Genomic DNA, 17840 nt, shown 5'->3' with positions numbered 1-17840 from the left:
AGCTGTGATCCCGCCACCACACTCCAGCCTGGACACAAAGCGAGATCCTATCTCCAAAATAACTAAAATAAATAATAACAAAAATAAAACTAGAAGAAAATATGGGTGAGTTCTATATAATTTGGGGGTGAAAAAGGATTTGTGAGGCATAGCACATATCATAGGCAGAAATCATGAAGGAAAAGAGAAAAGATTTGAATATGAAAGACCAGGAGCTTTCGTATGACCAAGAATAAGGTAAGACCGATAGGCAGATGACAGACTGGGAAAAAATATTTATAACATATAAGATAGACCAGTGGTTAATATCCTCAATATGTAAAGAGGATTTTAAAATTAATGAGAAGAAAAGCAATGGCTAGCGCAAGGACTTAAATAGTCAACTTACTAAAGTGTTAATACAAATGAACAATAAATAGAAGAAAAATTATCCAAACAAGAGGCTTTTCTTTCCTACTGACTCAGTCAGAACTAAGAAGAATGATCACAGGGATTGTTGTTGAGACCATTGCATTTTTAGAGAACTTGCATTGTACGTAGAGACCAATGCATTTTTAGAGAACTTGGAGATTTGATTTTTTTGAAGTTTTGCCTAGTAAAGTCAATAGGAAACTGCACAGAGGTAAACATGTAAGAATAAATATTGCAGAAAAATAAAAGGAAATAATCTAAATATCCATAGTAGGGAACTGATTGCATCCATTATTCATACAATGGAAAGCTGAGCTCCTGTTAAAAATGCTAATGTTGATGTATATTTGTAGAGATGGGAAAATGTTCATTATTTCTTGTCTTAAAACAGAATGCATTGTCTTTGAGACACAAAGCCATAGTAATAAAATGTATTCCAGTCTCTCTAGACTCCAATCTTGTGTAAATTTGTAAAAATACATGGAGAATGAAAAATTTTTTCAGAAACGTAGTATAATCGTTTTCAATTTTTTATGTTGTTTTTCTCAGATTTTTTCTTTTCCAATTATGAATAAAACTTTATTAAATATGATAAATTTGAATTCTATTTTATCTGCCAAAAATAACTGTAACTAAAAGAAGTTGACTATATTTGAAGTCACATGTATATATTTAGTGGAAATCAGAGAGACTAGTTTTTATTTTTTTGTCACATATATTTTGTTGTAATGTCCAGGAGGATACGGTGGGTATTAGTAAAAATGTGATTTGTAATTTTTATCAAAATTACCTAATTAGTACCTACATAGTGTGTTGACGCATTTATTCATACCCCATTGGCTTATTTAACAAAGGCCTACTGTAGTCTTATGGGATTCATTAGAATTTCAAAAACAGTCATACTTTGACCAAAGTGTAAACTAATACAATTAAACATTTATTTGTAAGTTCAAAGAATAATTTTTTTTTTTTTTTTGAGACGGAGTCTCACTCTGTCACCCAGGCTGGAGTACAACAGTCTTCTGATAACTTATTGTCACTTATGAGGGAAGAGGCTCCCAATTAAAAATACATTTTTCTGAAAACAGCAGTATCAACACAGGAATAATTCAGTGAATACAGATGCCTATTGCGTGCCAGGCATTCTACTAAGATGCAGCAATTACTGTTTTTACAATCTGGCAGTAAAGGTGAACATGAAAAAAAAATTGTGCCAGCCAGGCACAGTGGCTCACACGTAATCCCAGCACTTTGGGAGGCCAAGGCAGGCAGATCACCCAGGGTCAGGAGTTCGAGACCAGCCTGGCCAACATGGTGAAACCCCGTCTCTACTAAAAATACAAAAAGTAGCTGGGCTTGGTGGTGGGCCCCTATAATCCCAGCTACTTAGGAGGCTGAGGCAGGAGAATCGCTTGAACCCAGATGGCAGAGGTTGCAGTGAGCTGAGATTGTACCACTGCACTCCAGCCTGGGCGACAGAACAAGACTCCATCTCAGAAGGAAAGAAAAAAAAATTGTGCAGTGTGATGAGTTCTGACAGTCTGTAAAAATTATCCTGGAGACCAGAGGTGAGAGCAACTGATTCCCAGTGTCATGCAGCATGAATTACTGATGATGAATGGAATCAGCCTTGACAGTAGGGAGTCACTATAAGCTGACCCAAACCCTGCCATTCACTGATAATGAGATCTTGGGCAAATGACTTAACCATTTCAAGCCCCAGTCAGCTTATCAGTCATAATTCATACCTACTCTACCTGGGTATTGTGAGGATTCAATAATATAGAACATGTAATCCCAGCACTTTGGGAGGCCAAGGCGGGTGGATCACGAGGTCAGGAGTTCGAGACCAGCCTGGCCAATATGGTGAAACCTCGTCTCTACTAAAGATAGAAAAAATTAGCCGGGCTTGGTGTTGCATACCTGTAATCCCAGCTACTCAGGAGGCGGAGGCAGGAGAATCACTTGAACACGAGAGGTGGAGGTTGCAGTGAGCCGAGATCGCACCATTGCACTCCACCCTGGGTGACAGGGCAAGACTCGTCTCAAAAAAAAAAAAATTATATATATATTTATTTATTTATATATATATTACATTGCCAGCAGGACAGTTGATAAAAATTATCTTTGCTTTTCCTTAGTAGCATAAATAATAAAAGAATACAAGTTTAATAGGTTAAATCATGTCCTGTTTAGTATTTGCAACAATTTGGTCATACACTAAACTAAAATTTACTCTTGTATTTTTTTTTTTTTTTTTACATTTTTTGTAGAAACAGAGTCTCACTTTGTTGGCCAGGCTGGTCTTGAACTCCTCTCCTCAAGCCACCCTCCCACCTCGGCCTCCCAGAGTGCTGAGATTACAGGTGTGAGCCACCGTGCTTCGCCTACTCTTGTATTTTTATATGCTGGGGAGTTCTTTGATCATTTCATTTATTTTTCTTGCAATTTTAGTATACACATCCTGGTGGTTTGTTTCATTTACATCATAAACCTACTTCATACAGCTATATAGCAGTCATCCTTGTTTTTCCAACTAACAATCTTTAGTTTAAAAGGCCATTCCTACCAAGGAAAAAGACACATTGTGATTTACTCTTGAAAGAACCTAGGAAAATAATTCCTCCTAATTCCAGCGTATTCAGCATCAGGAGTAGAAACCAGAAGTACCACATTTTACTACCTGATATAGGAATAGATATACTAGGTATTAACTTTAGGCTCTCAGAAGCCATAATAAAATCTCTTTGACCACAGTGCTTCTCTGCAATTGAGTCCTTTCATCAACTCAAGCTGTTGGGCTTTTTTTCAAGTTACTAAATATGAATTGAAATCATGAATTATGGTCAGGATGCTTGACTTAGCCAACTCTTGAAGTCTCTTGTCCCCACCCTCACCCCACTCCCTTCCTGGGGGCTGGTTAACCAGTGTGGAAGATCAAACAGGATTGCTCCAATCAGCTGCTTGTGCCAAGAATGTATTGCTTTTAGAATGCCTTCAAATGGCACTTAGGTCTGGCTGAGGACCACAAGCAATCCTAATAAGCCTGGGCACAGGCTGGATTTAATTCTGGGTCTTCTCTGATATAGGCCTTGGCTCCAGATTTAAGGCCTACCTTTTAGCAAGGGGCTTGGGAACATACATGGAATAGGGAAGGTCCTTTGAGAAAACATATGAGAAATAAATATTAATGTGTATGAAAGATCATGCACCAGAGTGGTCAGGTATTTTCTTCGTGAGCACAAGACTATCATACTTGACTATAACATAAAAGCAATTTGTGAAGCAGATAATAATTTTGATTATACCTTATTCTTCTCTGAATATACACGTATTTGCATACAGATCTTAAGGTACTCTTCACAACAGACCTGGGTGTTTAGAAAAGTTTCTTCTGATTACACCCATTTTAAAAAATCCACATATTCCACCAACTTGTTTGGTGGAAGTTACCAAACATCTATGCTAGATGGTAGAAGTTAGCAATAGAGAAATAAAGTTATATAAATTTGGTATATTTTTTCAATCCATTTTTTACACTTTAGCATTCGTAGATCTCTCTCTCACACACACACACACATGCGTGCATGCACACACACACACACACATAACTATTTGACATAAGGTTTTACATTATATGCACAGTTCCGAACATGGCTTTTTTTTCACTTAATGTTTTTTAATTTGAGCATTATTTACACATAGATGTGGGTGTTGGGGGTTTATTGTTTTTAAAAAATGTTATGTAGTATATTCCATCATATAAAACAGTCACACTTTACTTACTTTCATACTTACGGGCATTTAACTTGATTCCCATTTACAGTATTATGAATAACACTGCCATGAACATCCTTCACAGGGTCCTTTTTGGGAATGTGTTTCTAGAGTAGATGCTTCACAGTGGGTCAGGCAGTGTAGGCATATTCCCTTTTATAGATGCTGTCAAGTTTTCCTTCAGAATGTCTGTATGCGTTTATTCTCCCACCATATGCAGCTTATGAAAATACCTATTTCCTCAATGCAGCAATATTTGATGTTGTCAGAATTTTATTTTTTGCCAGCCTAATAGTTGCAAATTGTATTGGTCTGTTTTTACACTGCTGTAAAGAACTACATGAGGCAGGGTAATTTGTAAAGAAAGGAGGTTTAATTGATTCACAGTTCCGCATGACTGGGGAGGCCTCGGGAAACTTAGAATCATGGTGGAAGGTGAAGGGGAAGGAAGGCACGTCTTACATGGCAGCGAGAGAGAGAGAAAAGAACTCAAAGGAAACCACACACTTTTAAACCATCAGATCTTGTAAGAACTCACTATCATGAGAACAGCATAGGGGAAACTGCCCCCATGATCCAATCGTCTCCCAACAGGTCCCTCCCTTGACACGTGGGGATTACAATTCAAGATGAGATTTGGGTGGGGACACAGAACTAAACCATATCACAAATACTATCTCGTTTTGTGTTGAAACACTTTTAAGAGTCTCATCCTGCAGTCATCATATATCATAGTATAATAAGAGACTCCTAAAATCAGATCTAAATTTCCATAAAAGAAAAACATAAAACCAAAAGCTTATGTTGTGTTACATTATTTTCAAATGTAAAAGGAACTATCATGTAAGATAAAAATGTTAAATTGACTCATTCTTTCAACATTTATTAAGCATTTTGTACTAGGCTCTAGGATTATGAAGATAAGCAGGTTATAGTTTTGGGCATCAGGGAGCTCTCATGCCAGTGGAGGAAACAGGTACTTAAACTAGTAGTTTCTGCAAATGCTGTAATAGTGAATGTTCTAAGGACTATAAGAAGACAGGAAGGAGAACATAAGTCTAATTGTCTTAGTGATACAGAATGAATATTAGAAAATCACCAAATTCAAAGGGTAGCAAATGCCGTCCTTTTATGTGTTTAAAACAGATTGTCACTCCTTTACTCTTCAGCCCCGCTCTGCCATAGTATAGTACATGACACAATGCCCCCAAGAGCTGCAGTGTGATACAGAGATTCACAAAAGAGAACTTGTCCCCCACTCCCGCTGTGGGGACACAGGTGACGGGTGCCTGTGAATCTACAAACAGCAGCTGAAGTTGTCAATCCATCCTCAGCAACTAATGGTTTTTAGCACTTGGCATGTACAAAACACCAAGCTAGGTGCTGAGGGAGATACCAAGGTGTGTATAACATGGTCTTGTTCAGTGGCAGTTCAGAATCTAGCTGGGGAGATAAGGCAATTCATGTTTAATGACATTGTAGATACTTAGTCATAAGAAAAAACAACCAAATTTGAATGCTGCTTCCATATGGCCCACTCACAATGGAAAGAAAACTTTAATATCTAGAGAAGTGTCTTAGAGGGAAACAGTGTATCCAGGTACTGAGCTGTAGTTTAGAGGTGTGGATGAAATTGCATATATCAAGCTCTTAATACACAGCCCTGTACTTAGTGGGCACTCGGTACTACACTTTTAACATTTTTTTGAATTGACATAATATTGTTATTAACACAAATATGTCAAGAAAAATTATTCTTTTTATTAGTTTTTAATATTTGTTTTGTTTTTTAGGTCAAGAAGTGGTTTTCAAGTGCCTTGGGGAAGGAATTCTTGAAAAAGCCTTTCAGGGGTATAATGCGTGTATTTTTGCATATGGACAGACAGGTAAGAAGTTGCTTTTATAGTCCAGTTGTGGGGGATCATGCCTATAATCCCAGCACTTGGTGAGGCTGGGGTGGGAGGATCTCCTGAGCCCAGGAGTTTGAGACCAGCCTGGGCAACATAGTAAGACCCGTCTTTATAAAAACTAAAAACATTAGCCCAGCATGGTGGCACACCTGTAGTCCCAGCTTCTTGGGAGACTGAGGTGGGAGGATGGCTTGAGCCCAGGAGTTTGAGACTGTAGTGAGCCATGATCACACCACTGCACTCCAGCCTGAGCAACAGGGTTTGAGGCTAAGTTGGCCACTCTTCTGCTATGTTACCATGGCCAGTATATGGGGAAACCTTGTATGGTTGAAGCATTGCATTTTGCTTCCTCCTCTACCTGTTCTTCTTTTTGCTTGCTGTTCTCCAGGTTCGGGAAAATCCTTTTCCATGATGGGCCATGCTGAGCAGCTGGGCCTTATTCCAAGGCTCTGCTGTGCTTTATTTAAAAGGATCTCTTTGGAGCAAAATGAGTCACAGACCTTTAAAGTTGAAGTGTCCTATATGGAAATTTATAATGAGAAAGTTCGGGATCTTTTAGACCCTAAAGGGTAAGTTAGTGGTCAAGATTAAGTGTGTTAATAGGGGGAGATAATTTTAAATTATTCTAAAGTTAAAATTGGAAGTGAATATACGTATTTAAGCTCTTGGTGACTACACTGGTTTTCATTCATTTACAGAGAAATCATCAGCTTCTCAAAGCCTGTTGGTATACCCAGTGTTTATCCTACACTAATGTATAAAGTTGCCTATGTATGCCCTTTGAAAAGATGTTTTTACTATTGGTATTTTTTTTGCCACCATGAACTATTCATAAAAATTGAGTTAGGAATAACACATTAGTTCTTCCATTTACACTGGAAAGTGGCACTAATGTGTTAAGGGTAAAAGGGTTGAAGGATTGAAACATCCCAGCCAAGGCAAGCAATGCCCTTCCCTGGCTGTGCATTGGAATCATGTGGGGAACGTTTTAAGCATCCACTTGCCTGATGCCCACCCATAGAGACTGTATTCAGTAGACCCAGGGTGAAACCCAGGGATCTATATTTTTTTTAACTAGGTGATTTAAAAATATATTTATCTGATTCATAGAGGAAGGGGGGCCATTTACTTTTTCTCAATTAAAAAATTTGGGGCCGGGTACAGTGACTCATACCTGTAATCCCAGCACTTTGGGAGGCCAAGGTGAGCAGATCATCTGAGGTCAGGAGTTCGAGACCAGCCTGACCAACATGACAAAACCCCATCTCTACTAAAAATACAAAAATTACCCGGGTGTGGCGATGGGCATCTGTAATCCCAGCTTCTTGGGAGGCTGCAGGAGAATCACTTGAACCCAGGAGGCAGAGGTTGCAGTGAGTTGAGATCATGCCACTGCACTCCAGCCTGGGGAACAGAGGGAGACTCCAGCTCAAAAAAAAAAAAAAAAAAATTATACTGATTTAAAAATAGTATCTATTTATGGAAAATTTGAAAAATAGGTAAGGTGTAAGAAGAAATAAAAATGACCTATAATCTCACCATTCAAAAATAATCACTAAGGCCAGGCGTAGTGGCTCATGCCTGTAATCCCAACATTTTGGGAGGCCAAGGTGGGTGGATCACTTGAGGTCAGGAGTTCGAGACCAGCCTGGTCAACATGGTGAAACACCGTCTCTACTAAAATAGAAAAATTAGCTGGGCGTGGTGCTGGGCACCTGTAATCCCAGCTACTCAGGTGGCTGAGGCAGGAGAATTGCTTGAACCCAGGAGACAGAGGTTGCAGTGAGCCAAGATCATGCCACCACATTCCAGCCTGGGCAGTACAGTGAGACTGCATCTCAATAATAATAACCACTGTTACACTTTGGTGCATTTTGACCAAAATTATGAGTGACAAGGAAGTGACCCAATCAAAGAAAATGTTTATATTTACTCTTAAGAAGCTGTTAACTATTTAATGCATACAAAAGAACATTTATAACACCTGTAAGGCATAAAGAGTAATAAAAACAACTGCCTACCTACATTGGCTTAATAAATGGAACATGACTTAGTCAAAAGTACTCTAGCTAAAATTAAATAAATAAATAAATGGAACATGACCAATAATTGTGAAGCTCACTATACGTTCCCCTTGGATCCATTTTCTACCCCTCCCCAAGGTAACTACTATTGTGAATTTTGGGTTTAGCATTCTCTTCCTCTTCTTTAGCATTTACAAATAATTTTGCATAATTTTTAACTTTGTATGACGTCATAATATATGTGTTCTTTGGTGATTTGTTCCCCCCACCGTGATGCATTTATTCTTATATATGAAGTGCTAATACATTTTTACTGTTGTCTTAGCATTTCATTGCATGGTTACATCAATAATTCATCACTTTCTCTGTCTTTTGTGTGGTATCAATAGAGTGCTGCTCTGAAAGCATTGTTATACAGGATTCCTGCTGTATAGGTGCAGGAGTTTCTAGGTAACACATCTAGGGGTGGAATTGTAAGTCACAAAATACTGAATCTCCAATTTTATTCAATAGTGCAAACTGTTATCCAAAGTGGTTGTACCAATTTCCACCCCCACCAGCAGTGTACAAGAATTTCAGATACTGGACACCATCACAGGCACTTGGTATAATGCTAGGTTTGCTTTTTCTTCCTGCTGAATAGCATTATAGAATCTCTGGCAAGCAGAGTAAGCTGCATACTGGATCGTGTGCATCTAAGTAGCTCATTGTCACATTGAATTCTTCGTCTTTAAAATAAAGGTGGTAAAGCCTACTTTGTAGGGATGTTATGAAATGAAACGGCATAACTGAAAAGTGCTTCAGGGAACAATGCCAGGACTTTGGGATGCATTCAGTGATGCTTCTTAGCTCCTTCTTCCCATGTATTGGTGATGCTAAGCAATGACTCTTAATTTGAAAGATGATTAATATGTGATGCCCTGAAAAAGATGGCGTGCACAATATGGTCAGTATATACATAGCTTTGCTTTTAATCTCCATTGTCTTTTGATAAACTGTTGAAATGGGTTCCAAACCAGGTTTATCATTTAAAAATTCAAAAGAGCTTTAAAATTTTCATTAGCAGAACCAATTCTAAATATAGTACAAACATCAGTAATTATAAACAAACTCTGTACTATAATCTCACTTTCTGTATAAAATAGTGTAAGCATAGAAGTAGCATAAACCAATGCAGACTTGAAGTAGAGTTTAAATGTTTTAATACTGTCTACTAGTAATTCAAAAATTTTGACTGGGCGGTGGTGGCTCACATCTGCAATCCCAGCATTTTGGGAGGCTGAGGCTGGAGGATTGCTTGAGCCTAGAAATTCAGGACCAGCTTGGGCAGAATAGTGAAGCCACATCGCTACAAAAAATATAAAAATTAACCAGGCATAGTGGCATGGGCCTGTAGTCCCAGCTGCGTGGGTGACTGAGGTAGGAGAATCACCTGGGCGGGAGGTTGAGGCTATAGTAAGCCGGGGTCATGCTACTGCACTCTAGCCTGGGCGACAGAGTGAGACCCTGTCTCAAAAAATAAATACCATTTTAAGACATTATCTGCTGAGAATATGCTTATTTGTGAAATAGCCTAAAGGTTAATTTGATCTGGCATGTTTTTTGGTTCCCTTTTTCCCCCAATCCTCCCCAAAGTATAACTGACAGCCTAACCCAGTAAGGTTTGTGACTAGAGATAGAATGTTTAAAATAGTAACATACTTTAAATAGAAATCAGAGCATAAAACACATTTCTCATGTTAAACATTGTTTTGCTAATCCAAATAAAGTAGCTTTTAGATTTGTTGCGGGGAGGAGTCATTTAAAAATTCTTTTGAAATTGTTATCTTAGTTACTGTGCACTTAAAGAGAAAGAAAAGCTTCCAGCTTTGGTGTGATTCATTTATTCCTTTTTCCTCCCTCCCGCAGGAGTAGACAGTCTCTTAAAGTTCGAGAACATAAAGTTTTGGGACCATATGTAGATGGTTTATCTCAACTAGCTGTCACTAGTTTTGAGGTAAGTCATTTTTTTTTAAATGTGATTAAAAGCTGACTATAAATCAAAGTATGTAAGTGATACTAAGTATATTTTATGTGGATGCTTTATAGCAGAATGATACTACTCAGGGCCTCAGAAACCCAGTATCAGCACACCACAAACAGAGAGGAAAAGGGCTTTTAATCACACTCTTCAAGCTGCTTTGTTGTGAAGGTTTTACAGTATGGCCGGGAGGCCCAGTGTTTTCAGGTTGCTGCATATTTTCACTAATACTACTCTGTTAAAACTGTTCTCCCAATGATGCCAGTGACATCCTTCTAGACATGTGGTATTCTAAACAGTATTTGGCAGTTAGTACAGCCCTTTCTTTTTGGCAGGGTCTCCTGCCTTGGTTTCTGTCACTTCTGGCTCTCCTGTTTTTCTGAATCACTCCTCTTGCCATTGACCGGCCTGTTTTACTTTATTTACTCTTTGACTTATATGCCTTGTTAAGATCTGACTCAAGATTCTGCTTCTATTTCTATAGTGATTGCTTTGGAAATCTCATAACACAAACTGCTATCTCTGTTGCTAAAGGATGTGAATGAATGAGTGAATGCACGGAGAAACAAGCAAATCCCTGCACTTACTTTGTGCTGTTTGTGGGATGTGGCTGGCCCATTATCACCCCAGACTTAGTATGGCTAAAACTAATCTGTGCAGTGATTCTCTCCAGCCATTTAAATCAAGGTATATATAGAATTGCTCTAATCGGAAATAGAGCACAGTGATCATTTTAAAAACGTTTCGATTCTGAAATGAATGGATACCTTTTTGGTCTAAAGGTGCTAACTCAGCTCCTTCACTAAGGTCCCTGGTTCTTAGCTCATTGTGGTTCAGGTAAGTGTTGATGTTATCCTGTCACTTACTAGTAGGAGCCAGGGTGCTCTATTTGCATCCCAGCTCTACCTCTTACTGGATTTGGGGAAAGTTGCTTGACCTCCATGAACTTCAGCATCCTTGTATGTAAAAGCAAGAAAATAAAGTTCATTTAGCAAATATTTCATAAGATCCCATAGGCTCTAGGCATTCTAGGAGCAAGTGTACAAAGTGGAATAAGGAAAAAACCCTGCCATCAGGGAGCCACAGTATTGGAGGAGGGAGGCAGACAGGCAGGCATCAGCGGGTTGGTAAGCACAGGAGAGTAAGAGTTAAGTCACTGCTATTATTGATTATCGGAGTGCTCAATAAATATTAGCTACCCCAGGAACCCAAAAAGGAGAAAATAGGGACTCAGCTGAGAAAGAAGACAATTGGGAAATGGAAAGAATTAGGGAAACATTTCATACATTACAAAGTCCTGAGTGAGGTGGAAGCTCAAACCATGCTCAATGGAGGAGCGGCAGGGAGGTTTCTATGGAAGGGTGGTGACAAAGGCATCAGAAGAATCATAATTAATACATATACCTGGTGTGCAGGACTACATTCTTGTGTTTTTGCTTATGGTCTTTTCCTTATGCTTTCCCCCTAGGATATTGAGTCATTGATGTCTGAGGGAAATAAGTCTCGAACGGTAGCTGCTACCAACATGAATGAAGAAAGCAGCCGCTCCCATGCTGTGTTCAACATCATAATCACACAGACACTTTATGACCTGCAGTCTGGGGTAAGGGATTAGGCAGAACCTTTTGGAGTGGGGGTGGAAGAACTGAAAGTGTCCATATAGGTAAAGTCTTCCATGGTTGGGTTCAGTGGCTGAGAATTGTATGTTGGCTCTTCTGCTTACTAGGTGAGCTACTTTGCTTATCATTTAATTTGTTAGGTCTTTCTTTATATTTGACTTTTTAAAAAATTGGATTTTGGCCTGATGCAGTGGCTCCTGCCTGTAATTCCAGCATTTTGGGAGTCTGAGGCGGGAGGATTGCTTGAGGCCAGAAGTTCATGACCATCTTGTACAATATAGCAACACCCAGACTCTACAAAAACAAAAAAAGAAAAATAATTGTATTTCTTGTGCAAAGTCCCTAACAAGTGTGATGACATCACCATACAGCTTTTAATATATATCGTTTCATGCTGAAATTCCCATGGAAACATGTCAGCTTCATAGCCATTGAGGGATATTAAAGAGGACACCACAACCTTTAGCCTAAACCTTTTTTCAAAGGAAGAAGGATTTGACCTGAATGTGCAGAAATCCTCATGTCCTCATATCTCCTCATAGGCATTTTAAATCTCCAGCTTTCTGACTGTATTCCAGAAAGCTGGGTGTACTTGCTACCCAGCTGCAAAACAAAATGCTACATTTCTACGCCTATTTAAATGTTAACTATGAAATTAATTGCTAGTTCAAATAACTCTTCTGACCGTTTAAAAACTTAAGAAATTTGCCATGTGAGAGTGGGATGGATTGCTCAGTTATAGTGCTAACATATATGTAGATATCCATGTGGTTTTTATTGATAAGTTTTTCTTCTCTCTCTCTTGTTTCCTATAACTAGAATTCCGGGGAGAAAGTCAGTAAGGTCAGCTTGGTAGACCTGGCGGGTAGCGAAAGAGTATCTAAAACAGGAGCTGCAGGAGAGCGACTGAAAGAAGGCAGCAACATTAACAAGTAAGGTGGCTGGTCCCAGAACAGCCTGGGTGATTTCCTTCTGGAGGGGATTTGTTGCATTATGAGGGTCAGATGGTTCTGATGTACAGGTTGTTTAAAGTCTGTATAGCTTTAGTAAACTGGGTTGAAGAAAACAACAACCTGTGTCTATTAAGATGTATAAGGTTTTTGGCCAGGCATGGTGGTTCATGCCTGTAATCCCAGCACTTTGGGAAGCCAAGGCGGGCAGATCACCTGAGGTCAGGAGTTTGAGACCAGCCTGGCCAACATGGCAAAACCCCATCTCTACTAAAAAGGCACGGTCACGCACACCTGTAACCCCAGCTACTTGGGAGACTAATGCAGGAGAATCACTTGAATTTGGGAGGTGGAGGTTGCAGTGAGCCAAGATTGCACCACTACACTCCAGCCTGGGCAACAGAGTGAGACTATCTCAAAGGAAAAAAAAGGATGTATAAGGATTTTGTTTGGGTACGGTGGCTCACAACTATAATCCCAGCATTTTGGAAGGCCAAGGTGAGTGGATCACTTGAGGCCAGGAGTTCAAGACTAGCCTGGGCAACGTGACGAAACCCCTTCTCTACCTGGTCTCTACCCTATTTCTACCCATCTCTACCCCCTCTCTACTAAAACACAAAAATTAGCTGGGCATGGTGGCACACGTCTGTAATCCCAGCTACTCAGGAGGCCGAGGGATGAGAATTACTTGAATCTGGGAGGTGAAGCTTGCAGTGAGCCAAGATTGCTCCCCTGTACTCTAGCCTAGGCAACAGAGCGAGACTCTGTCTCAAAAAAAAAAAAAAGATGTACGAGTTTTAAATAAAACTGCATGGTGCAGCTTGCTCAAAAATGGCACAAATACCATGTTCTGACATATGTGGAAGCTAAAAAAGTTGATCTCATGGAAGTAGAAAGTAGAATAGTGGTACTAGGGGCTGGAAAGGGGAGGCCAGGGGGAATAACGAGAGGTTGGTTAATGGATACAAAATTACAGCTAAATTGGAGGAATAAGTTCTAGTTTTCCGTAGCACTGTAGGGTGACTGTAATTGCCAGTATGTTGTATATTTTCAAATAGCTAGGAAAGTGGATTTTCAGTGTTCCCAACACAAAAAAATGATAAGTGTTTGAGGTGATGGGTATGCTAATTACCCTAAATTGATCATTATACATTGTATACATGTATCAAAATATCACACTTTACCCCATAAATATGCACAATTGTGTGTCAACTAAAAATAAAAGCAAGCCAGGCACGGTGGCTCACGCCTGTAATCCTAGCACTTTGGGAGGCCGAGGTGGGTGGATCACCTGAGGTCAGGAGTTCGAGACCAGCCTGGATAATATGATGAAACCCCTTCTGTACTAAAAATGCAAAAAATTAGCCAGGCATGGTGGCAGGCGCCTGTAATCCCAGCTACTCAGGAGGCTGAGGCAGAAGAATCTCTTGAACCCGGGAGACAGAGGTTGCAGTGAGCCGAGATCGCGCCACTGTACTCCAGCCTGGGCAACAAGAGTGAAACTCCATCTCAAAAAAAAATAATAATAATAGTACCTACTTCACCGATTTGTTAGGGATAAAATGACCATAATGTGCTTAGAAAAATGCCTAGCACTTAGTATGCAGTGAATAAAAATTAACTGTTATAGCTGTTGTTTTTTATAATCAGGATAACCATTATCATGATTCCAAGTTCAACAGAAAGTAGTTTAGTATGTACTTGTAATCTTTTTCTGTTGAGCTGTAATAACTTAGGGTTTCGTTTAGGACAGAATGTGACAAGAGGAAATGTATTCAGGAACATGTTTGCACAGCTTGCATTTAAGATGATGTTAACACATTATTATTTTCATATACAAAAGTTTAAAAATTAGAAGTAAAATAGTGGCCCCTCTATCAGATGGACACAGCTGTACTCACAGGGAGAGACCACTACTATAGGAAGTTAATCATCCAGTCATTCTGTCTCCTGCTCTGATAACAAAGGATTTTGCTGTATTTCCTGACAAGGCATTGCAAGATTCCAGACTGGGACTGCAGCCCTGCATGCCAAAATGAGTTCAGAAACCAGGATGGGGAGGCAGAAATGGGAGTGTGAAGGAGCAGGTTTCAAAGAAAAGATTGCCACGCCTCGTGGAGATTCATTTGCAAGTGCTGGGCCATGCCTGCCAGTGGGGCTTGTGGGATCACACTAGAAAGTCTGTAGACTTGTTGGAATTTAGAGTGTGTGTGTGTGTGTATGACTGGCGTAGATGTGGAATGACCACTAACTTTATTGAGCTCTTGCTAATGCCAGGCACTATTCTGAATGCTCCATATGCAATGTCACATCGGCATCAAGGCATGGATCCGTTATCCCCATTTTACAGATGAGAAAACCAAGACAGAGCAAGTTTAATGATGTCTCCCAGGTCACCAAGTTCTAAGTGTGGATTTTGGAAATGGTTGCCGTCAATTGGTCTCCGAGCCCAGGCTCAGCCACTATGGCTACGCTTGTGGGGATGGCTGTGCATTCTGTTTGCCAGGCAGCATCTAGATGATACTTTTGTCCCAGAGTAAATGTAAATAGTGCCCCCTTAATTTTGGATGTGAGTTTATGTAGTGTCCCTTACTGGATTACCCCAAGGCTTGGTGATTACATGATTTAGATCATTTAGTAACTGGCTCTTTTTTCATAATGACTGGTTGAATTGAATGGAATTCTCTCAACATCTTACCTCTTTTCTTCCTTTCCTTTTTTTTTTTTAAAGAAATGGGGTCTCGCTATGTTGACCAGGCTGCTCTTAAACTCTTGGCCTCAAGCAATTTTCCCATCTTGGCCTCCCAAAGTGCTAAGGTTATAGGTGTGAGCCACTGCTTCTGGACTCGTCTTATTTACATACTGTCTCTTTCACAAATGAATGTATGTATTCCTTACTAGTTTATGAGATATGATCTTCCTTTTTAAGAGTTCTTTATACTTTTCAGAGCATTTTCATACACTCTGGGAGTCTCATAACATGTATTTTTATCTCTTTTTAAAGATGAGGAAAGGACTGATGCTTAGAGACGTTGAATAACATAAGTAAAATCCCAGCAAACATTTAGTATGCCTTGGCCGGGTGCAGTGGCTCACCCCTGTAGTCCCAGCATTTTGGGAGGCTGAGGCAGGTGGATCGCTTGAGGTCAGGAGTTCAAGGCCAACCTGACCAACATGGTGAAACCCTGTCTTTACTAAAAATACAAAAATCAGCCCGGCGTGGTAGTGGGCGCCTGTAATCCCAGCTACTCAGGAGGCTGTCTCAGGAAAAAAAAAAAAAAAGGTTGAGTTCCAAAACTAAAGAAATCTCTGACATGTTCTTAAGCTTTCTCTCGTCCTCCCACTTACGTTTCTTTGGATGGAGCATTAATAATCCTCTTAAGCAGGCCTGTCAGGGACTTCACACAAACGTCAGTGTCTGCTTAATGGGCTGTGGATTTAGGAACTTCATGTCTCCTGAAGCTCTTAAGACCTTTAAGCACATGTTACTCTTTTCATTAAAGAATTAAGACACTGTGTGGCCTACTGCCAGGGAGTGTTCAGAGCTTAGGAGGTATAGGTCATCTGTGGACCATCTTCACAGGGGAATACATTTGAAAAGCCAATCTGCTGCTCCACCTGTCTAGTGAAGGTGGAATGAGGAAGCCTTTTCCTTGTAATTGCAGTCTGGCTGCTTCAGCTTTGCTGAGAACACATTTGGATCATAGAGCACTCTCTAATACCCCCAGACACTGAAAATGGTTCCATTTTATTCAGTAATGGCTAGTCACTAAATGCAAACAATGTTTATCTAATGGGTATCATTCCCAGTCTCATTCCTATTTCAATTCCTGTGGTTAGTAAGCTAACATCTTATCAAGCTAACATCTCCAAAAGTGGGTTCTATTGAACACTTGTTCTAGAGAAATTCATATATGTTACTTCTGGGATTGTATCAGTATAATTTGTTATAATAAAGTAACTTGTAAGCATGGTATTTCTAGTATTTCATGTGACTTGGTGATATGGTATGGCTGTGTCCCACCAAAATCTCATCTTGAATTGTAGCTTCCATAATTACCACGTGTTGTGGGAGGGACTCAATGGAAGTTAATTGAATCATGGGAGCGGTTTCCCTCATGCTGTTCTCGTGGTCGTGAATAAGTCTCACGAGATCCGATGGTTTTATAAGGGGAAATCCCTTTTCCTTGGTTCCCATTCTCTCTCTTGCCTGCCACCGATGTGCCTTTTGCCTTCTGTCATGATTGTGAGGCCTCCCCAGCCACGTGGAACTGTGAGTCCATTAAACCTCTTTTTCTTTAAAAATTACCCAGTCTTGGGTGTGTCTTTATCAGCAGCATGAAAATGGACTAATACACTCAGTCTTCCTTTTTTTCTTCTTGAGTACTTTCCATGATTCTGGTTCATTTAGAATCCCACTCTAAAGAGGTATTTCCTGAATAACAAAACATGAATTTGTATTGAGGGAGAAAAATAAAATGGCTTACTTCTGTCCATTACTCAAGGGTGGGTGTCCTTCTTAATTTATGACTTGTACATTACGGAGTCCATACATGTGAATTAAAAACCTGGATAGACATCTTTGCATTTAATGTGAGAGACCCATCAAGGACAGCAAAACTCTGCTCCTTGGGACACAGTAGCCACATCGTTGGAAGAATTTGATAGGGTTACCCAAGGTTTCCTAAAGCATTTTTGTCTAACATTAGTTCCTCAAATGGCTTTGAGAAGAAACAAATCCTTGGACAAGTTATTTTGAGAAAGAATAATTATAAAACCTTTCTTTGGAGATTCACAGTGCTAAAAGCTCAGAGACGTCCTGCAGTAATAAATCCTGTAAAACTTTGGCTTGTCGTTCCCTAAACTTAATTGATGACAGAATTCTAGGTTCAACATATATTAAGATCCCTAGAACAATAAAGTATACAGTAACATTTTAAAGTATACACTAACATTTTCAGAAATGTCAGTATGTACTCTATTGTTCTACCACAACGGTTGATGAACATTGAGTTTAATGATTGGCATTAACCACTGGAAAACAATTTGAAAGGAAATGAGGCTGATACTGTAGCTATTACCATTTTCTTTGCTCTCCTGTCATGTGATGGTACTGTCCTTTACTCATA

The 17840-nt window shown here is 39.6% G+C and overlaps 1 protein-coding gene across 9 annotated transcripts in view; it reads left to right on the top strand.

The window, feature by feature from the left end:
* The window catches only part of KIF13A (kinesin family member 13A), a 243532-nt gene that overhangs the window by 125422 nt on the left and 100270 nt on the right, over positions 1-17840 (top strand). For all 9 annotated transcript variants that reach the window (XM_063604760.1, XM_034961513.4, XM_034961510.4 and 6 more), the window contains exons 5-9: positions 5982-6074; positions 6487-6667; positions 10031-10118; positions 11611-11745; positions 12581-12693. In XM_063604760.1, coding sequence (XP_063460830.1) covers positions 5982-6074; positions 6487-6667; positions 10031-10118; positions 11611-11745; positions 12581-12693 — 610 coding nt within the window. The remainder of the gene's footprint in view (positions 1-5981; positions 6075-6486; positions 6668-10030; positions 10119-11610; positions 11746-12580; positions 12694-17840) is intronic.

Source organism: Pan paniscus, chromosome 5 (assembly GCF_029289425.2).
Source record: "Pan paniscus chromosome 5, NHGRI_mPanPan1-v2.0_pri, whole genome shotgun sequence".
Classification (NCBI taxonomy): Eukaryota; Metazoa; Chordata; class Mammalia; order Primates; family Hominidae; genus Pan; species Pan paniscus.
This window is presented reverse-complemented; position numbering and strand designations above follow the sequence as displayed.